At 40.0% G+C, this 23,440-nt stretch overlaps 1 protein-coding gene across 4 annotated transcripts in view; it reads right to left on the reverse strand.

Annotated features, from left to right (window-relative positions):
- Positions 1–21,666, reverse strand: part of SLC27A1 (solute carrier family 27 member 1) — a 29,389-nt gene extending 7,723 nt beyond the window's left edge. For 2 of the 4 annotated variants that reach the window (XM_007439913.4, XM_025174226.2), the window contains exons 1-8: positions 21,547–21,650; positions 13,151–13,318; positions 9,017–9,411; positions 6,455–6,616; positions 5,975–6,044; positions 3,176–3,267; positions 2,934–3,043; positions 741–950 (exon numbers count right to left, since the gene is read on the reverse strand). In XM_007439913.4, the coding sequence (XP_007439975.1) occupies positions 741–950; positions 2,934–3,043; positions 3,176–3,267; positions 5,975–6,044; positions 6,455–6,616; positions 9,017–9,411; positions 13,151–13,317 (1,206 nt within the window). In that variant the 5' untranslated portion in view covers position 13,318; positions 21,547–21,650. Of the gene's footprint in view, positions 1–740; positions 951–2,933; positions 3,044–3,175; positions 3,268–5,974; positions 6,045–6,454; positions 6,617–9,016; positions 9,412–13,150; positions 13,319–21,546 lie in introns of all 4 variants that reach the window. The other 2 variants (XM_025174224.2, XM_025174225.2) reach the window with 2 other exon arrangements.
- Between the last annotated feature and the right edge of the window lie 1,774 nt (positions 21,667–23,440).

Consider the following 23,440-nt stretch of genomic DNA (forward strand, 5'->3'; position numbering starts at 1 on the left):
CAAAACAGCAAATCTTGTCTTCCTTGTATTATATAGGGATGTTTGGGAAAGGCAAAAAAGGTTACTTTGTTTCTTATTTTCTATGAACCAATAAAACATGCAGATTAAACTCTCTAGTGCTACACAGCACAGCAGAGGAAAGCCTTGAGGCTTGGAGAAAAAAAATGGTCTCCATGGTTCCTGGGCTCCTAATCAGGAACATTCCTCTTAAGGGATGGAATACATTGCAACATGTTACTGCAACCCCAGTTTTTGCAGTCTGCAAATTAAACATAAGCACTGATAAAAAGCCTACAGTACTTTAATCTGCATTAAAAGAGAGAGAGGGAATGCTATTAACCCTGAACTGGCAACAAGCAGTACAGGATTAGGGTAATAAGTGAACCTGCCAAGAGTAGACAAATTGTTATCATATCTATAGTCACAGTGACCTTCTCTGTGAAGGGATTTTCCTACTAATCCAATCACTTCTTCAGTGACTTAATAAATCCAGCTGTCTCTCTTCATACAGTCACAGCACTGTAACATCTGACATCCAGCCAAGAACTCTAAAAGGGCAGGCTGTCTCACTGCAGATAGGTAGCTACGCAAAAAATGGTACATTCCCAGGCTGCAAAAGTCAAGTTGAGGAAGTCCATATGCTGCATATTCTCAGAACACTGCCCCATCCTTACATGAAGATAAGAGTTTGGTCAAAAAATAAATTATCGAAAGTGTAGAAAGACAGCCTCTCAATTTACCTTTCCATCTATATTAGCAATGCTGCAATTACACTCGGTAGCCCCATAAAACTCCCCAATCTGTTTAATCTGGAACCGCTGTGTGAAGTCTTCCCAAATGGCAAGCCTCAAGCCATTTCCAATAGCCAGCCGCACCTGGTGCTGCATTTCTGCCTCCCGCACCGGTTGGTTCAGCAGGTACCTGCAAATCTCCCCAATGTATTGGATGATCTTTGAAAAGCAAGGAAGACATAATTTGAAAGAGTAACCTGGCAAAGGCCTGAGGAAATTGGATAATAATACAACATATTTAAGGTACATTGCATCTTGATCCAGTATGCTTAAGGTAGCATTTTCCTGACTTAAAATGAAAAAGTAATTGAGTTTCCAAAATCTGTCAGGCATATTCTGTTTATAGAGCTGAAGTATATAATTAGAGTATTTAGAAAAATTTAAAATGTGATTAATCAGAAGCACTGAAACCAGTGTCTTAGAAACAGGACAGAATGCTTTTTCTGAGACAGAATTTGTTGATACATCAATGTATCATTTAAACAAATATTTTCTTTTACAAAGTAAATTTCTGTTCATATATAGATAACTAATGAAAAATAACATGGTTGACTATAGATTCATAAAAAATTAATAATATTGTGCTATTGCTACCAAGGTTTGCATTCTCCATCTGAAACCCACAACAGTATAATCACAAGTTGATTGGGGTGCCTGGAAGACTTTTTTTAAAATGCTTTTTACTGTTTTATTGCTGTCTGTGAGCTGCCTGGGGTTATGCTATGTAAGATGGGCAGCTATACAAATACTTTAAACAAACAAATAAATAAATAAAACACACATTAGCTGAACTATAAAAAGCATTACTAGTCTTGTCTTCCTACAACTGGCAATACAGTGTTGGACCCCAGCAAATGGAAGACTTCCTAACTCTTCCAAACTGCAAGAAATGTTTCCTGCTTCTTACTTAAAGGCAATCTTTAACACCACATCAGACAAAGGAAACTGCTCAAAAACAGCCCATTCTTTAATACAAGCTCTCTTCGTTTACTGGACTATTACCAAAAAAAAAAAGCATGGTATTGTAGCCTTAAATTTGGCAATTCACACAGAAAAAGTAAAGCCCAGTTTTAAAGTACTAGAATAGAGGTTACCATTAGTTCTTGTTTCAGGCCTCAAAGCACAAGAAAGGAGAAGTCAGTTTGCCCTGAAGAGTGCCATGCAAGACCTGAGAAGGAGCAAATCGACTTTCTCACTTATTAAGCCCATGCTATTCAAAATGGCCACACTTGTGCAAGGAGGGCTCAGAAAAATCAAGGGATTCCCTATCAGAATCTTCCTTTGCAAAGAAGAAAGTAAGCTCTGAGCAGATCTGCAGATTGAAGTGTACTACCAAGACAACAACAACAACAAAAGCTTAATGACATCTAGCCAGGAAAGGCAGGTAGAAAGTGAAGAGGTGATCTCTGAGTGTTGTGATGTTGGTGGTGTCTCAGATGTCAGTTGATCTGATCCTGGGCCATAATCAACTGAGATTCTGGACCTCTAACTCTGCCACTGAGATGTCCTGGACTGGTCATTAATTTGTTTTTGCAGCAGCTGCATTTAATACATAGATTTAACAGCATTTAAATGATTCCTGGTTATGCCTCAATTCCACTTCATGCAGATATCCAGGCAAAAAAGTAACAGTAGCAATCCATGTGATTTAATGATTCAATAGTGATTGCCCATCCATGCAGTATTGCTTCTAGCCTTTCTAAATCTGGCTGACAACCAATTGGCAAGAAGCTGGGCAAATGTCGCTTTTGGGGGTATCCTTACTAAAGTGTTGTGTTGAATTGTAAGCAAGATATGAAGCAGCGATGAACTTTCAGGCTGAATGGCTGTGGTCTAGTTTTCTTTTGCCCTGACATTTCGCCAGCAGCTGTGGCTGGTCAGGACAAAAGAAAACTAGACCACGGCCATTCAGCCTGAAAGCTCATCGCTGCTTCATTGATGCGAGCCATGAAAGCCTGCACCAGTATATCGTAAGCAAGGTAATTTCTCAATTTGCCCTCATCCATTACCACTGCCTCTTCTTGTTTTTCCTTTTTCTTTTTAATGCATAGCTGTCTTGCCAAGTAGCCTTCCCCAAGCTGCATTTGCTCCCACCTACTACTAATTGTGGTGCCTACAAGCAGAGTTCAGGGCTCTCCTTACTGTACACTTGTATTTCACACAGTCATCCCAGAAGCGACTGGCAGAAAATTTCTTCCTAATCACTACCGTCAGGCCATGAATCACACACTGGCCAACACCCATGATATTCCCTAAGAGACAGAAAGAAAAAGACTGTCAGCAGGGTAGGCTTGCCAGGAACCCTGGGGAACAATAGCAGAGTGCCCCTGGTAATGTCCAAGCCAACTTCTATCCTAAAACATATGGCCACAATGCCAGCCTACCTGCTGAGTGGTACAGTGGCAGACAGTCATAGATTATGTCATGAGGGGTCATTCTGTAGGCATAATAACCAAAAGCAGCAATTCGATAATACCTACAATGAAAGAAAAAACAGGTATCAATGTAAGCCATAGAGTTCCACCTAACTGCTACTAGATAACACAAAGATGTGTGAAAAATTTCCCAGGACAGTTTCAGCTTGCAGAAAACCAATGATAGAAACGCTGGCATGCAGCACAACTGTACACAGAGTGGTCAGTTGGCACCTAGATTGCAGCGCATGGATACATCTCAAGATATACATGAGAAATTACAGGCAGTCCTGGCATAACAACGGTAACTGGGACTGAAATTTCTGTCACCAGGTGATGGGTAGTAAAGCATAATGTCACGTGGCTTCATTGCTTAGCAGTGGCAATTCTGGGAGTTCCTGTTGCCGTCATTAAGCGAGGATCATGGGTCGTTAAGCAAGGACCTCACGTGACTGGGACTTGTGACTTCCTGCCAGCTTCCAACAAGCAAAGTCGATGGGGAACTGAGCAGGAAGTTGCAAGTCCCGGTCACAACAAGCCTTTCCTTAGGCAACTTGCAAGCAGGCCAGTGGGTGGGTGAGTGCTACAGAGTGCTGCTGGGCAGGGGAGGGGGTGCTGTGATGCGGCAATGCCTAGTGTTGGGGGCAGGCAGTGCAGTACAAGTGTGGCCAGGCAAGCGGCTGCCTGCCCGTCCAGGGCCCACACTCGCCCTGCCACCCAGGGGCTCCATGGGAGAAAAAGCGGTAGAAGAGGGAGCGATTTACGACCTTCCCTGCTGGCTTCCCCATTAACTTTGCTTGTGGGAAGCCAGCAGGAAAGGTTGCAAATGAAGATCACATGACCACGGGATGCTGCAACGGTCATAAGTGTGAGCCAGTTGCCAAGTTCCTGAATCACGATCATGTGACTGTGGGGATGCTGGGATGGCTGCAACTTCAAGGACTGGCTGTAAGTACCACTCATTTCAGCACCATTGTAATTTTGAATTGCTGCTGAATGAGTGGTTGCTAACTGAGGACTACCTGTACACTCAATTACTTTACATGGAGACTATGAGAAGATTATTTTAGCCCCCAAGTGGTCCAAACTGATTGTGGGGAGGTGGAGGGAAAAGATTTTTTTTAAGTGCCCTTTTCCAATAAGTAAAATTCTCAAATTTTTAGTTACTTAAGTCCTCTAGCTCTTTGTCACTTTAACTCTTCATCTACTTACTTTGCTACTATTGTTCAGTTAGCTCTGTAGAGCTTATCTGTTTTTCTCTGGGTAAAGAAATACAGACCACAGCCAGATCTTGTGAACAGAACAAAGGTCTCTATCAAGCTTCTTTCCCAATGCCTACAGTACAACTGCAGCTCTTCCCTGCATCCTCCAGTGTCCTCCACCATGAGAGAATTATTTTTATTACATTTGTATTTTGCTTTCCTTCAGGAGCTCCTGGCTGCATATTAGGGCTATGCATCCTTCAAAAATGATTAGGAAAATTAGATCTTGTGTGAACATGGCATCTCTACTATTCATTAAAGCTGTTTCTCCTTTTTTTTTAGGCCTTTGCAGTTGATTTAAGGAGTCCGTTCATTATTATAACTCTCAAAGCAGCCACACCATTTTTAAAGTCTGTGCAGAAGCTCATGGAAAAAAAAGGGAGGGGACTGCAGCATGAATGGATAGCAGAGAGGTGATGTGCTCATGCTTATGTGAGGTTCAAAATATTCCTTTAAAATCATTTTTGAAGTATGCATAGGCCTGCTGAATGTATGATCCTTGCCACTTGTTCTATCCTCTTAACAACCTGTGAAGTAGGTTAGGCTAAGAAACAGCAATTCTCCCAATGGGCCATAACTAAGCGGGGATTTGAATCTGGGTCTCCTAGAAGTAATCTAATGCTTTAACCACTACACTGTCTGACCACATTTGAGGTCAGAGTCCTGATGAACAGAATCTACTGCAAAGAGGTTATTTTGGGGGAACTATTAGCTCCATTAGGTAGGCCAGACCAGGAAATGAACTCCACAGGAAGGCTAAAACTACCTTTACTGAGATAGGCTATAATAACAGAATCTTGCATGTCTGATTATGCTGTACCTCCTCCCTTGTATATTCCAGTGAATCAGGGAGGCCACTTCCAAATATTAGCTTGCTTCAAACCTTTTTGCTTAAATAACAGTTCTTGCATATTTCCATCAAGGCCATCTTCTTCACTCTCTGCAGAAACAAAATTGTAGTACCAGGGGCATCTGCAGGTGTGTGTATGTGACTGCACCCAAAAGGGCAAGATGGCAGGCGAGACCATGCCATCAAAGCTCTCCCCCTTTGTACTTATGTGCAATGTCAAGGGGCAAGGCTTCAGTCACAGGGCTCCGTCCATCATCTTGACCTTTTGCCTCCCCCACCCCACAAACCCCTTGCTTGGTACTGTACTTCCTATGTCCTATGTATGATGAAATGCAGGGGGAGAGAGTTTACTGAAGATCTCTATATGATTAGCCATAGTGTGCAATCTCATATAAGAAGGAAGGGAGGAGATGCTGCAAATATTTCCAATTATCTTTTTAAGCATCCTTGCTGCAGCAGACCAAACATAAGCTTGGGCTGCGAATCTCTCCCTCTCTTGCAAGAAACAAAAGAGGAAATAGCATGTCTTCCTCCTATAGGACAAGTGCACACACCCCAGCGCCTCCTTCATTTGTGTGCATAATAAAAATCTCCAGAAATAAAAATATTAGATACTGACAGGTAACAACCAAGGCCAGGTGCAGTGATGTTCCTCACCTACTGTGCACCACAATGGCAGCTTTTGGCATTCCAGTTGTTCCAGAGGTGTAGATGTAGAACAGCCGATCTAGGAAGACAGCACAGCAGTGAGGCATGAGTTTGAGCTCAGCTTCTCTTTGCTACTTCTACTTGGCAAGCTACCCATCTCAGAGAGACAGCTGCTTCAAGTGCAGAGCACAGATCCAAAAGCAAAGAGGTTAGCAAATCTCCACTGAAATAGCTCATAGCCCAGGTTTTCAGAGCCTGTTTTGCTCATCTGAACCAAGTACACAGCCTTAAGGGCGCAATTATTTTTCCTCCACTTCTCTATGGAACTAGACCAGGACAACTAGTAACATGAATCCAGAGGAAAGGTCACATAAAAACCTCTCCCTGCAGCACACCTCATCATGAGGAGCGGGAAAAGGAACTGCCAACACCCTACTAGGCCCTTTCTCTCTTCACCAGAGAAAGGCATGTGTTTGCAAGGAAACATACCATCTAATCCCTTGGTTGAAACATGAGTTGGAGGAGATTTTGATGTCTGAGCCAGCAGAGGGTCCAAGTGTTTAGTATCTGGAGGGCAGGATTCAGGTCTAAAATCTCCAGAACAGAACCTGGCCATATTTTTTCCCAGGATGCCATTCACTTCAGAAATTTCTGCAACACAAAATCAGTCCTTATTATCAAAATTTTTAAATAGCTGGTGCCCACTTCTAGAAATGTTAAAAAAAAAATCAGTAACAATATTCAAATTATGCTAACTGCTTGCAAATTATATCCTCTCCTGCAATACCTTACCAACATACCAAACACTGCCATATCCTGAAGAGTTTTGTCTTTTTAAAAATGGGGTATTCTTGCTACTCTCTTCCAGGGTGGAGGCAAACTGTTTTTGAAAAACAAAAATTACAACTATTTCTATTCTTCCACATGCAGATTAAGATAGCAGTTCTTTATATGGCTAATATTATATAAGAGTATTGAATGTTATAGTTCTGTTTTAGCTACTATTTCTATTGCATACTTCTTTATATTAAGCAACACTTTTTAAGTGTAAACTTCTTAACATAATACGGTATCAGCAATAAAAACTGAAACAATTGTCACCCCACTCCTTTTTTCAAGCAGTGCAAGGACACATATCACTCTAATAAGGGTCTAAAGTCCCATACAGGTTTGTGTGGAAAGAGGCTGTTTTATATTCTTACTAAAATCCATAATGCCTTTACCCAAAAAAACACACAATGATGTAGGGAAGAAGAAATTAGGAGATACATTACAGCCCTGAGGACTACAGTCCAAATCCAACTGAAAGTGAATTTAGAGACTGAATGCATTGTGGGAGATGTTACTGGAATCAAGATATACCTTGCATATACCCTGGCTATGTGATCAGGCCTGGGGCTCCCAGGGGACTGGAGAGATTCTGCAATGGCTCCCTTATTAATTTTATCCCCCTCCTGTTTTGTGTGCTTTTACAGTTTTTTATTTGTAATTGTTTTTATGTATTTATTCATTGCTGTACGCAACCCAGAGTCACTTTGTGTGAGATGGGCAGCTATATAAATATGATAAATAAGTAAATAAATTCTGGGACACATGAAATGGCTGTATTCCTTCCCCCATTAGTTCCCATTTTTTTTACAATAGTTGAAACTCAAACACATGGCCTCATTTTTTTGGTTTTATTTTTTCTTCCCTAATCTTTTTTCCTCCTAGGGACTAACATGGCAATGGTTTTTTTTTTTTTCATATTTACTGTTTTTATTTCTTTGCTATATCTTGCTATGATAAATCTAGTCTTCCCTTATCTTTTGCTATTTTTGAACAGAGTATGTCTGATATAGCCAAATCAAAAAGTCTGAATTTCCCTTCCTAAAATTGTCCCCCACTTTAGTAGAAATCCCTCCTTGGAGAAATTACTACCAAAGAGAAAAGACCCAACCTTGCTGTAGAGTCTCAGAGAATCTCCTCGGAGTATCCTCAAAGGTTTAGGTTAGCTACCATGTTTCATTCTTAAAGACAACTGATCTTTCATTTAAAAAATCTGTGGTTTTCTGTGATAATTATACTGAACAAGAAAGCGGCACTGATTTAGTCCTTTTGCCTAGTCTGCTTAGTCATCTTATTCATGTGCCACGCTATAGGCTACATATTTACCTGTTTTTTAATTAGCGTAAAGGAAGGCTTTGGAAAAGGACAGCCTACTCTACTTCCTAGAAGCAAGCCACAGATTCAGAAAATCATCCACCTAAATGGAATGTTAATAATTACTACTTATCAAAAAAGTAATGAGAGGTAACTATAAATATATAACAAAGGGCATCTGGCAACTTTTCCCTATCTTAAAGGATTAGAGATACGGATCCCATTTATCACAATGACATCAGATATATCATACTGAAAATCTTCCAAGAAAATAAATACAGTATATTAATAATACAGAGTGTTTATCTGTGCTGGGAGAGGCAGTTTGGTGTAGTAGTTAAGGCACCGGACTAGAAACTGGGGAGACTGTGAGTTCTAGTCCTGCCTTAGGCATAAAACCAGCCTGGGCTAGTCCCTCTCTCTCAGCCCTAGGAAGGAGGCAAGGGCAAACCACTTCTGAAATAATGCCAAGAGAACTGCAGGGACTTGTCCAGGCATTTGCCAGGAGTCAAGATTGACACAAAGGCGTATACGTGCACACCCCCCCCCCAACACCCTCTGTGAATTGTATTCTGGGGAGCAGAGTGGGAAACTGATGCCCAAGATCTTAGCATGCAGCAACCTGTCTCCCACTTGCTTCACTGTAGGCATCATTCACACAGAATGATGTAGAATTTCTCCCCTTTCTTATGCTATATATGTGAGCATGTCAGCATTGCTTGAAATGAATATTTCATGATTAATTCCCCAATTCAGTCTTATGTCAAATACAAAGAAGTAGTTCAGTTTGGCAAACAGGCATTTCTTCTGAAGAAATTAATTGCGTTCTGTTCACCACACTAGGGTTTCAACACAAGGATGAAAGTAGTGGTGATTAGGAGGTTAAACCCAAATCTACCCATATCATACCTGCTGATAGCTCTCCACCAAAGATGATGGCTTTTGCCCCTGAGGTTTTCACACAGTAAGTCAGTGACTCAAGACGCAAGTTGAAGTTGATGAGAGCTGCCTCAATACCCACTTTGGCCATCCCTAACCAGAAGCCCACAAACTCTGGTCGGTTCTCCATAAAGATAGCGATTACATCACCCGCACGAAAGCCCTGCTGGTAAAAGAAGTTGGCCACAGAATTGGAATATTCATCCAGTTGCCGGAATGTCCATTTGTCATCAGTAGCTTCATAAATCAAGGCCACTTTGTCTGGATGTTTGCAGACTACCTTCTGGAATATCTTGGGGACGTTACTTTTGGCTTTCCTGTGACCATACAGTTCATATTTGACCTGTATAAGCACTGTCAGTCCCCTGAAAAAGGAATAAGGAAGTCTTAATTATTATAGTACAGAACTTAGTATTTTCAATTCTCTGAGGAATGGATGCAATGCGTGAGACTTCTGCTCGGTCAGATCCTCATCCATCCTGACAAAGAATCCAATTCTATATAATTATGTCAACACCTCTTATACTGTATCAGGCCTACAATCACATTCATGCCAAAGCTATTACAATGATGTATCTAGGCAATCCCCCAAAAGAATTGTCTATAAATTTTTTATAGTTTTATTCTAAAACTATAAAATTTTATTCTAGTTTTATTTTACTTCACCAGCCTTGAAAGGGGGAAAGGAGCTCAACAGCCTATCCAAACACTAATTTAGTCATCCATTACTACACAGTTTCAAACTCTGCAATACTGAAATATTGTGGTAATCAAAAGGACTCAAAACTAGCTTTAAAGAAGGGAAATCAAGATGCTCAGGATGTAATGCAAAATTCACATTCCTCAAATCAAGTCAAGTTCATTTCTAAATGGATGGATTAATCACTGTGTTTTGAAAATATTTGAGGGTGAAGTCAGGGGTTTAAAACAAAAGAATGCTAACTGCTTGCCATTTGGGAAAATCTTTCTGTGATGAAATAAAATACCTGTCACAATTAGGAAGGTGGCACCTACAAATAGATAGATAGGAAGGAGCAGAAACATGTTTGTTTATTTCAGTTTATATAGTCACCCATCTCACATCTGTGACTCTGGGCAGCTTCCAATTAAAACATAAACAATGCCAAAAAAACAAAAAAAACCCAACCATACAAACAGTAGAAAACCTTAAAAACAATTAAAAACCTTACAATATAATCACAAGGAGAGCACAGTAATTCAAGAACCGTACAGCCATTTTATGGGCTCCACACTACTCTCTCTGATCCCCAGGTCAGATAGCAAAGCCACAACTTCAGGCCCTTCTAGAAGGTCATCAAGGTCAGGGCCAGCCTGACATCAGGGGGAACTATGTTCCGTAAGGCAGCTGCAGTGGCAGAAAATACCCTGGGTCCCATCAGATTACATTCTGTAGTGGACTGAATCCACAACAAGCGTCTTCTGCTGGACTTGATGGGATGGGTAAATGTCACTGGGGAGAGGCAGTCCCTCAAATAATCCAGCCCCATGCCATGTAGGTCTGAAAGTCAAAACCACTTTAATTTTTTAATCAGAGAAAGAAAATATAGGGAGAATCTTGCTGATTTTAGTAGATAAAACTGAGTTAGCTGAAACAGTTGTTATTTGGGGAGGGGGCAAAGCACAGACAGCAGCTATACTATTTGTTTAGAGGAGCACATCTGCTTCCACTATATTCTATTTATATAATTGTAAACAAAACACGTAAGGACAACATAAAGTCTCTGATGTTCTCTCATCTAAAGGAATTTAAATTCCAAACATTGCCACTGGAACTACTCTCAATATACATGACATAAATAGACAGACAAACATGTATGAGTTCCCAGATTTATCTCTGTTTATATAGCTCTGTACAGAATTAAGGATAGGGATAAAACAGTTCTTACATTAAGAACTCACTCCACAGCCTGTCTATCTCTTTCCTTCTCATAACAACTCAGAGCTATTTACATATAAAACCAAGAAATGAAAAAAAGAAGGAACCAGCACATTTCATTTGCATCCTTCAGTCTTAATTCACTGTTTTAAGCATTGCATTCAAGACTGTTTTCAACAATGGACCACTCAGTTATTCAAAGAAAAATAACTTAAAAAAGAGTCTTAAGCTGTTTGTGAGAATAAATGTGAAAAAAGGGTATAAGTAAAATGAGTTGCACAGAGCAGGCATCTGGGCTTGTTTTCTTATTTTTTTAAAAAAAATCCATCTGCAACAATAAACTAAGATTTTTAGAAAATGTTTTCACCAGCGTGCCTATAAATTCAGGATATGAGAATGAGTTTGTTAGTAGCCATTTAAACCTATTGTGTGGATCAACTTCGTGCCTGTAACCAGCCAATTATTGAGGTTGCCAGGTAGATTATGATCTCTGCATGCTATTACAAGCTGCCAATGCTACAGGTAGAAAAATCAGTAACTGGTAGGTGTTATTGGCCCCACTCTTTCTACTTGTTCCAGCTGACCTCATTTGGATCTGTTCCCTCCCACTTGCACCTATGTCTCAGTTTACTAATCAAACAAAGATTAGCTAAACAAAGATTCCACAGAAGATTTAGCACCAGTAGAGATAAATGACCTCTTAAAAAATCATACATCACTCCTGACTGTGAATATCCTAATTGGGCAGATGAGGAAAAAGAGACTGGTTTAGTAATAGGCTCTTGGCATTTTGCCCAGCAAGGCTGGCCTATCATAGTGACCCCAAGCTCTGCCAGGAAGGAAACAGAGGAGCCTTTTCAGGAATGAATTGCCCTTTCCATATTCTTAAGAGGCGCTTTATTCTCTGCTGTTATTTCTCATTTGCCATGCAACTGGGAGGAAGTAGAGATCCAGAGGCCACTGACAGTCACTATAATAAGCGAAGCAGCCTTTGTGAGAGCAGCAGTCCTAAATTTTAATAAGAAAGGGACCCTAAGGGGACATGCTAAAACTAGATGCTGAATTCGGTTACAGAGCAAGAGGAAAGTGAAGTGTTAGAGATACAAAAGATGTTGTGAAGCCCCAATTAAAAAAAAAAAAATCTGTGTAGAAATAGTGTGGAACCAATTTAAGTACACAATTTAGACACATAGATTTCATAAATTATTGCCAAATAGTAAAATCTTCTCCCATCTTGACACAGGCATACAGTTTCTGCAACATATAAATGAGGATTCTCTGTTACTGGCTGAGCATGAACTTCACATTATGAATGGTTACAAGATTCTTCCACTGTACACAAATCTGCAGAAAAACCAAAGGAAGAAGCAACTGGGGGTTGGTGGGTAGGGTATCTGCGTAACCTTTTCTTTCTATTTTTCCCTCCCAGAAAGAAAGCAGCTTGAGAATGGCAGATTTAAACATGACTTGGCTCATATATCACACTAAACTGTAATGCAGTTTACTTGATTCGTGTTCAGCATATTGCATCAACCCAGCATACATAACTTATTCAATAAATCATGACAATGTAAATCATGGCTTAATACAATGTGCAAATCCAGTCTAAACATGCCTTCTGCCCTTCAACCTTCAGTGGGTGCTTTTCCTTTAAAAAAATGCAAGACAACTCATTACGATAGGTATGGTCTGGGGATTGGCATTTTATTAATACTATTTATACTCTTTAAATGTGTGTTTCACACCACCATCCTGAGTCCTCAAGAACATTTCTCTTTAAGACGTGTATAAACATTACAGTATTTGGCTTCTGGAACAGGCTGGCAAATCTTCCACAGGCTGTTTTCTTACTCATTTTATACATATGAGATTTAATAAACAGAAAAAATGACTTGGAATACTATTGTTCCCAGCCTTCTTCTACTTAACATTGACAACAAAGGCTATTTACCATAAGCATCCATTTCTATGTATGGAGTTAAGAAATTCCACATTTGGGAGAGAAGTTGGGAGGAGAAGGCCAAAAGGATTTACAGTAGTATTTCAAAAGCGTAGTTATCAGGGCTCTTGGTCAGGGGAGAATTCACATCCTCATCCCATGAAAGGACTGAGGCTTATACAGATTTATTATCTGGGGCAACAAACATACAGTATTTTGATGAAAACAACAATCCTGATATTACAGTGCAAGAAGAAATTGTACTTACAGTAGATCTCTCAAGGCTGTCTTAAAGGCGATGCGGAGAAAGATCCACCCACCACTGCCAATATAAATGGCCAAAGCAGCTGCAATACTCCATGTCCAGGACACACCAAAGAACCGCATGAGGCCAAGTGAGCCAAGGGAAGCAGTACAAACCCCAATTGTGCGCATTCTAAAGAAAGAGATAAGCTTCTTGTAAGCTGCTAGGGTAATTTAATTGTAAAAGCAGTTAAAATAAACAGAAGATGATCCCAGGGAGATAGGGAAACTGGCCATATAATATAGATGGGACAAAGGTGAAAGGAGCAAATGATAGTGGCAGGCTAAACTATTGATTTATTTATTTGGTTTATATTCCACTTTCCTATAGAATCTCAAAGTAGCAGCCATAATACTCTTTCCTCCAATTTTACCCTAAAAATGATCCTATCAGAGAAGTTGGGCTGAGAGATAATAACTGGCCCAAAGTCACCCACTGAACTTCCATGGCTGAGTGGAGACTTGAACCTGGCCTTAGTCTAACATCCTTACCATATATCACAAGGTTTCTTTATCAAAGAGAACAAAAACTGCACAAATACCAAAATAAAGACTTTTCCAGGGAAAGTTGCACTACTGCAATGCATTGAACTACTAAGATTGTAGTTCCCATTAAAGATTGTCCAGAAAGTTTAACTGATGCTGTCCATTGTACTTTTTCAAAAATCGAATTATAGTTATTTAATGCTCGTGTCTTGAGGCAGAATTTTCTATGTGCTACCACAACTTTGGGAAATATCTCTTCCTCCCCACCTTGAGTGTAGTATTGTTACGTATCCATGTTTATGTAACTGTGTAAAGCAAGGTGTGTGATAACAGCACATGAGTTTAAATAATACATTCTAAGGAGATATAAATAAAAATCAGTAATATAGTATGGAAATAGGAATAATGTGAGAAGAGGATATAAGGACACAAGTGACAGGATGGAACAAGGTGGAAGCAGTCCAATCTTTGCCTGAAACCAGTATTCTCCTACTCTTTCCTACTTTTCTTAATTGAAGTCAAAGGCCAAAGGTTTAATATATTTTCAAGCATTTTTCTGATCATACAGGGAAGCACTCACCTTTCCTTTTCTGCAGGGTTGGCTAGTGTAAGGCTTGCAAGATCTATTTCATTTTTTAACAATTGCAGACATATGCAAAACAATGCTCAGTTTGTTATATATATGCTAAAGGTTAAGGAACAGATACAATTGAGCACATGCTCAGCACAGAAATTCATGAATCTACCCACAAATGCTTTCATGAAGAAATCCACTCCTATTTTTTCCAAGCATTGTTTTTCAGCAATCTAGTCTGGATAGAAAATGCTTTTTAGTTGCAACCGTCACTAAGAGTTCAGCTCCAGTCAAAAAAGTAATTACTTTTTTCATCATTAAACAATTCAGAAATACTAGCCACTTAACTGCAAATTATCCAGAAATCAACCAGTATAACTTGCTTGACCATCTTTAAATTTTAATAACTAAATCTTTACAATGTCTCCGAAGTCGCACAGACTGATTTTGATTATACTCCCTAGTTTCAGCCTCAGAGTAATATGCAAAAGAGTCTGCATAAGCAGCAATAGAACTGAGATCTGGCTCATAGAAAATTTCACAACCAGATAGGGAAATATAATGTAATCAAATGCTGGTTTTAAGATTCAAACCCTAAAAGAAACTAGAGCCTATTTTATTTAAAGGAATGCCACAGACTGAGATCAACAAATTCCTCCACACAGCTCACATTTTGTGATCAGACAGATAACTGGATAAACAACCATCTTTACAGCCATGACTTTCTGTGAAATCCCTTTTGAGACAATTCTTTTGACAAATAATTTACCATGTGATTCTATCTGTTCTATGCAAAAGAAAGTTCCACTGAAATAAATATTTACTCCCAGGTAATTGAGTAAAAAATTGTAGTCACAAACTTCTATTTAAACAAGTTGACTATTGTCGTTTACTGCAAAACCCCTTGTTAAACTGCTAGGGAGGAAATGCATTTTTAAATAAAAGAAAATACATTCTGTAAGCCAAATCAGAAGAACTACAAGTTAGATAATTACAGTTGTATCACATAGTAAATACTAAGAAATGATACCAAAAGTAGCAAGAGTAGATTATCTGGTGCCTTCCAGTTTCAAGTACAATAAAACTGATGCAGCATAGCCAATCTGCATGGATGTGGGGATTGGGATGGCACCCATTTGGCCTACTAATGAGAAGCATATTATTCTGCTGAGATGTTTCCTGCTGCTTCCAAAACATTTAACTAGGCAAAAAGAGAAGCTGGCAAAATTTGGGCCAATAAACCAGGTGAGTACAAATCTTATTAACACGTAGAGTGGGGCAAAAAAGTATTTAGTCAGCCACCAATTGTGCAAGTTCTCCCACTTAAAAAGATGAGAGAGGCCTGTAATTTTCATCATAGGTATACCTCAACTATGAGAGACAAAATGGGGGGAAAAATCCAGAAAATCACATTGTCTGATTTTTAAAGAATTTATTTGCAAATCATGGTGGAAAATAAGTATTTGATCAATATCAAAAGTTCTTCTCAATACTTTGTTATATATCCTTTGTTGGCAATGACAGAGGTCAAACGTTTTCTGTAAGTCTTCACAAGGTTTTCACACACTGTTGCTGGTATTTTGGCCCATTCCTCCATGCAGATCTCCTCTAGAGCAGTGATGTTTTGGGGCTGTCGCTGGGCAACACGGACTTTCAACTCCCTCCAAAAGTTTTCCATGGGGTTGAGATCTGGAGACTGGCTAGGTCACTCCAGGACCTTGAAATGCTTCTTACGAAGCCACTCCTTTGTTGCCCGGGCGGTGTGTTTGGGATCATTGTCATGCTGAAAGACCCAGCCATGTTTCATCTTCAATGCCCTTGCTGATGGAAGGAGGTGTTCACTCAAAATCTCACAATACATGGCCCCATTCATTCTTTCCTTTACACGGATCAGTCGTCCTGGTCCCTTTGCAGAAAAACAGCCCCAAAGCATGATGTTTCCACCCCCATGCTTCACAGTAGGTATGGTGTTTTTGGATGCAACTCAGCATTCTCTCTCCTCCAAACACGACGAGTTGAGTTTAGACAAAAACGTTCTACTTTGGTTTCATCTGACCATATGACATTCTCCCAATCCTCTTCTGGATCATCCAAATGCTCTCTAGCAAACTTCAGACGGGCCCGGACATGTACTGGCTTAAGCAGGGGGACACGTCTGGCACTGCAGGATTTGAGTCCCTGGCGGCGTAGTGTGTTACTGATGGTAGCCTTTGTTACTTTGGTCCCAGCTCTCTGCAGGTCATTCACTAGGTCCCCCCGTGTGGTTCTGGGATTTTTGCTCACCGTTCTTGTGATCATTTTGACCCCACGGGGTGAGATCTTGCGTGGAGCTCCAGATCGAGGGAGATTATCAGTGGTCTTGTATGTCTTCCATTTTCTAATTATTGCTCCCACAGTTGATTTCTTCACACCAAGCTGCTTGCCTATTGCAGATTCAGTCTTCCCAGCCTGGTGCAGGTCTACAATTTTGTTTCTGGTGTCCTTCAACAGCTCTTTGATCTTGGCCATAGTGGAGTTTGGAGTGTGACTGTTTGAGGTTGTGGACAGGTGTCTTTTATACTGATAACATGGTCAAACAGGTGCCATTACTACAGGTAACGAGTGGAGGACAGAGGAGCCTCTTAAAGAAGTAGTTACAGGTCTGTGAGAGCCAGACATCTTGCTTGTTTGTAGGTGACCAAATACTTATTTTCCACCATGATTTGCAAATAAATTCTTTAAAAATCAGACAATGTGATTTTCTGGATTTTTTTCTCATTTTGTCTCTCATAGTTGAGGTATACCTATGATGAAAATTACAGGCCTCTCTCATCTTTTTAAGTGGGAGAACTTGCACAATTGGTGGCTGACTAAATACTTTTTTGCCCCACTGTATATCTGAATGAATTTTGAGACTGCCTGGCGTATTTTGTCACAATAGCCAAAGAAATTATCTGAGGGCAAGTACAGTAAAGATCAAAATAAGTCAGAAATTTGTTAACCTAGAATTTTAAAAGCAACAAGTAAATATAGTTTAATATAGTTCTTTACAGGTAATCTCTGGGTTAAGAACACCTGGTTTAAAGACAACCCATAGTTAAGGTGCCTATTGTAGCAAAATTCAAGTTAAATACACAATGATTCGAGTTAATTATATAATGGTTTGAGTTCATTACACAATACTACTTATACAATAATACTGTTCTGGCTCACATACAAATTCAACTTAAGGGCAGACCTTGGGAACAGAACTCATTCTTAAACTGGGAACTACCTGTATTAGATCTTGTTATAGAAAAATATATATATAAAGTTTATCAACTTTATAAAAACATATAAAGTTTATCAACTTTATAAAAATAAAAGTTTATCAATATTTATTTATTTACAATTTTTGTAAAACATCCCAATCTGAAGACTCTGGGCAATATACAGATAGTCCTTGTTTAGCAACCACAATTGGTACCAGCAACTTGGTCATTAAACAAAGCAGTCATTAAGTGAAACCATGACTTTGCTTATGATCTCATTTCAGCTTTCCTTTACTTTCCAGACCTGCAAAGGTTGTAAATGCGAGGATTGGTTGCAAAGTTATGTTTTTATCAGTCATAACTGTGAATGGTTGCTTTTTGAGGCAATTGCTAAACAAGGACTACCTGTATAACAAAGCAACCACATAAAAAGCAGCACCATAAAAGTAATCAACCCAAGATGAATGTCCATCAATGCGTAATTAGGGTTAAAAGAATAATGGAACAAAGTTGTTTTAACTATTTATGAAATGCAAAGAAGGAAGATGCTGCAAGGGCCTCCGAGGGAAATGAAAGCAAAACAATGGGGGCCACAATGGAAAATTCCTGCCATCTATTTCTCACATCGGTGGGAACTCTCAGCAGGCCTTCTCAAAATGTTTGAACCAGCTGTGCAAATTCAATCCTGGTAAGGTGGTCCATGACATATCCAGATCCTATGCCATCCAGGACCTTGTAGGTGACACCCAGTACTTTTAAGCTGGACCTGGAAGCTTACTGGTAATCACTGCAGGAATTTAAAGGTAAGGGTTGCCAGCAGTTGACTTGCCAGTAGTTTACCCATCATGTTCTGGTCTAGTTGTAGCTTCTGGGTCATCTCAAAAGCTGCCCCATGTGGAGCACACTATGGTAATCCAACTGTGATCAAGGTCTGTGTTAAGGTTGCTAGAACATCCTGGTCCACATTGGGCCATAAGTGGTACACCAAACAAAGTTGGGCAAAGGCCCTCCTGGCCATAGCATCCACCAGCTATTTGTGAGGCTGTGAGTCTAGAAGTCCCCCCAGATCATAATTAACTCCTCTAGGAGAGCACAACCCCATCAAGAATAATTACTGCTGTTATCAGATTGCACAGATGTTTACTGACATATAGCAATTCAATTCTTACAGGGCTTAATCTGAGCTTGGTTTACTCCATCCCAATGTGTGCTGTGTTTAAAAAAAGGATATCGGACAATCTTGACACAGAACAAAACATACAAAATTTCATCTTTCTTTCTATAATTTTAAATATGAACCTTCAACTTTTCAGAAGGATGGTAGCAGAATGGAACAATGTTTCAAATGTTCAGATATGAGGTCTTGAAAAGGTGTTGAGTAAATTATCAAAGGACAACAAATGGGACAAGTGACCTATTCAACTCCCCATAACTTACCATTATTCCATGACTTCCCCTGAAGTCCATTCTTAAATTCAGCTTCTTTGCCACTCTTACCATGTAAAATATCAATCTTGAAAGCAAAGAAAACTACAAACAAATGTGTAAATTTTATGAAATTTATTCTGCAAATATCAAGTGGAACCCTAATGGAAGTCTAAAAGACTTGTGCAGTTTACATAAACCTATACTTGCTTTCTTATCCTCCATTCCTTCTGAGAGATATCGCCATATTTTGAGAAACTTAGCCCACCTTGGCTGATCTCAAAAAAGCTGGAGATCAAGCAGCCATGAAGAATGTTTATCAATGACTCCTCACTAATCTGAAAAGAAGTAACAAATGTAATAACACAATGTCCTGCCCTAGGTCCAGTACTGACCCTTATAGCTGATTTGAACAAAGGAGGAAAATGGATGTTCATTAATTCTGCAAAAGAACTTAAAATGGGTAGGGAGTTCTGTATTTAGACAGAGTCAGTTGTGCAGATACATGATGGCTGACATTTTCCATGACAGCAGAAGCTGTGAAAAAGATCTGGGCCATTTAGTAGAACACAACTAGACATTACCTATAAAGTACAGTGACTAAAATGCTACGTTGAGCCTAGATTACTCAGGGTAAGTATGGCATTCAGATTGCAATAAAGGGTTCCATTCAATTCTGCTTTGGTTAAACCTTACCTGGGGCACTGCACGTAGTTGTGAAGACTCTAATTTTAAGCAGAATACTGACAAATTGGAACATCTCCAGTGCAAAATAACAAAAATTGTTAAGTCTAAGTTCTTTGAGGAAAGGTCAAAGGAGACTTTCTATGGGGAAAGTACATTTAATTCGGAAAAAAGATAAATAGGAGATGACATAATATTTATCTCTAAATACTACAAGGCTGGCAAGTTGACTTATCTTGCTCCACAGAGTAGGATCAGAATTACTGGTTTCCGATGACAAGAAAAAGTGGAGTATTTAAATTTTTTTGCCCAAACAAGCTTTCAAACAATGGAACAAGCTGCATTACAGGAGGTAAATTCCTTTGTTGAAAATTTAAAGAAGTAACATGTAACAAATTGCTTCTACTGCATCAGATGATATGATATATTTGAGGATGGAAACATGGAGCTTCCAGATCCAGACGCAGCATTCCTATAAATAACAGATGACTGAGCCAAAGACAGCTGTTATCTTAGTACATCACTTATAACATCTCAGAAGAATTTGTCCAAACAGAATGCTAGATCAGACTGGACTTCAGTTCAATTCAATAATTTTCTAATATTTGTAAGAAAACATTAAAGTCACTTCTACATTCATCTAGGGTTTTGCTAGTTCTGGCCATGAGAAACAAGGATCAAGTTGATGTCTGTATTACCAAATAGGCAAGTTTCTGCCAGTAAAATTCACAGCAAACCATACTGCAATTCTGATATATTATACTAGGAAATAAATCAAGTTGAAACAGGACAAATTTTCTATTAAATACCTTTGAAATAGTCAAGTAATGTACTATGTTACTTGGGGCAGAATCAAACAAGCACAGACATATATAATTTTTTGGAAAGAGATGTACATAAACCTGAAAAAGACTAGTTCTGCCAAGATGGTGAACAGCTCTAAAAAAACATCAACAGCTAGATTTCTAATCCAAATCAGACAAAAACATTACCTCAGATTTAAACTGGCCCCTTTGAATTACAACCTAAAGAGCAGTTAGAGTCTCCAAAAGCTTGTTATGTATGTGTCACCATTTCAGCCTGTTAAAGTAATATATGAGTTTAACATCTTGTGGTTCAGTATGATCAGCGTAGCAAGCTCCTGCCCTTATTTTGCTCATTTTACATCAAAAATCTCAGGACATTCTTCTTCTGCCCTATTGACTAAGGTGATTGCCTCTCATCAATACCTTTCCCTGAGGCAGTATTCTCAAGGCTGTACCCATCTTAAATTCAGTAGCTGCAAAGCACTGTTCTTTTCAAGCAATTCAGTACTTTTATTTACTATGCATTTATATCTGAATGCAGGACAAGATTTTTCCACCACAACAACCCTTTGAGGTCGAGTAGACTGAAAGCAATTGGTCCCAACCCCCCAGTGAGCCTCCATAACTGAGGGAGGACTAGAATCTTGGTCTCCTTGCTCCTAATCAAGACTTTCAACCCTCCACCCCAATCCACCAGATCCTCAAAGAGAAGGCCAATAAGCATCAACCGTTTCCAAAGTTACCCAATTAATCAGGGGAATAGCACCCCTCAGCCTAGTCTACTTCTATGACTAAATGCAACCACAAGAATGATATTTTACGTGTTGATCCTTTCTTTCTGATAATGAAGACTGCCAGCTGACTGACACAAAATTGGGATCATTCCGGTATCTTTGCCAGCAGCCCCCTCGTTTTTGGCGCCAATCTGGGCACGAGTTTCCAAGGTCTCCACGGGTTTCCTCCACCACCACATGCCCCCGGTTCCGTTGCCAGGGTAACGTTCCAATTCCCCGCTCCCTCTCGTCGCCAAGGTATTGCGACGCTAACGCTTCTACTTTTCCATCTCGCGGCCAGCCACTCATTCTCCGGTGGCACCGCCTACTCCCGTCTCTCTTCCTCCATCCCCCGTCGCCAAGGTAATCCCCTCGTTCCATACCTCGCACCTATAGCCTTCACCTTTCAGATTCCTACACCTTCCTTCACCTTCACCAGACCGCTTCTCCTACCGCTGTTGCCACAAATGCCTCCTTTGAGGCATTGGGGGAGGAGCCACAAGGAGAACACCGCCTCCAATCATAGAGTTGCAGCACGGTTGCCGCAAGAACTGTCTACAATAGAGAGGACGAAGGGCGGAAGACAGAGCAGAAAGAGCACTGAAACCCTATCGGAAAGTACGCGCTTGCAAGGCCCAGTGACCATGGCAACAGAACTCACCCCCTTCGCAGTGGAGTCAGGCGTTGGTATTCTGTTACCTATGGCTTAATTTATGACGTTAGAAAGGGAAACGTCGTTCCATATTGTCGTCCGCTTCCTCTCGCGCATCACCTTGTCTGTCATTTTTTTGTTTTTTGTTTTAGTTACAGTGCTGAATTCAAAACATCAAAAGGAGCTTTTCACACTAGCAAATTTTATTGCAGCTCACTTCATCAGATGCAACGGAGCGGCTAAGCTGATGTATGATTTAAATTGGGGTGAGGTGGAGTGGGGAGAGAGAAAGGAGGGGAAGACAAGTTGATTGTGTGGATGCAAATTACATGAGAGGCAGTTTATAAGTACCTTATCTACAGTATTAACAATTGTAATGGGTTAAAGACCCATTCGGTTTGCTGAGATCTGAGATTGTCTGAAATCTTTTGATATATGTGACTTCAGCAACCTTTTGCTTAATAGTGGAGTTAGTCCCGTTTTTCCAAAACAATCACTATGAAGTCTGCAGATAGTCCTCGGATTATGACCACTTGTTCAGTGACTGTTCAAAGACTGGTGCTTGAGGTTGTGGCTGTCACAGCATCCCCACAGTCACGTGATCACAATTCAGGCGCTTGGCAACTGACTCACAATTATGACAGTTGCAGTGCCCCATAGTTACACAATCGCTATTTGCGAACTTCCTTGCTAGCTTCCCACAAGCAAAGTCAATGAGGAACCCACCAGGAGGTCGCAAATTACTTCTGCAAGTTGCCTCCGCTCCTGCCACTTTTTTGCCCACCCACCCGTGGTACCCACCCACCCACACTCTGTAGCACCCACCCACATGTACTCCGGAGCGGCCGCCGGCAGCACCCGCCCGCCCATGCTCTGTAGTGCCTGCTTGTGGCATCCATCCACCCACCGCTAGCTCTCACCTGCAGCTCTCACCCGCTGGTCTGCTTGCCTGGGACTCCCACCTCTTCCCACATCGTGGTCACATGAGGTCCTCACTTAACAATCTGCATGGTCCTGGGATTACAGTGGCAACCATGACTGTCAGGATTGCTGTTGCTAAGTGATATGGTCACATGATGTCATGCTTTACAACCGCATTAACAACAGAAATTCTAGTTCCAGTTGTCGTCATAACACAAGGACCACCTGTAGAGTGTCCTTATACACTGTGCAGTGTATAATATACACTGTATAATGTACAAGATACAGTGACCGTACATTCTTTGTTATAAAGGACAGTCCTTTGTTTCAGAAAGCTGTCCTTTAGATTTATTTTTCAAAAACTCACTTTTGTCCTTTTGTTCATGCAAATGGTACCACTTAATGCAGTCTTTCACATTCATGTGAAAAATATGGAAATTGAATTGTCTTTTTAAAATTTACATAAACTGGTTTAAGTATTTTTATTAGTACGCCTTTTTGTAAAATTTGCTTCGTTTTACTTTGAATTTTCCTTTGTAAAGCAAAGTTATAAACATAAAAAATTAGCATTTTTATCCTTGTGAACCTCTTTCAGATTTGCCCCTTTTTCAGGTTTGTCCTTTATTTTTTCCAAAAAAATATGGTCACTATAACTATAGAATACCTGAGAGGTTGAAACACTCTGATACTAGGTTGACTTTGTT

Source organism: Python bivittatus, unplaced genomic scaffold (genome assembly GCF_059951505.1).
Source record: "Python bivittatus isolate LINGU-HERP-01145 unplaced genomic scaffold, Pbiv_v1 ctg000220_np1212, whole genome shotgun sequence".
Lineage (NCBI taxonomy): Eukaryota > Metazoa > Chordata > Lepidosauria > Squamata > Pythonidae > Python > Python bivittatus.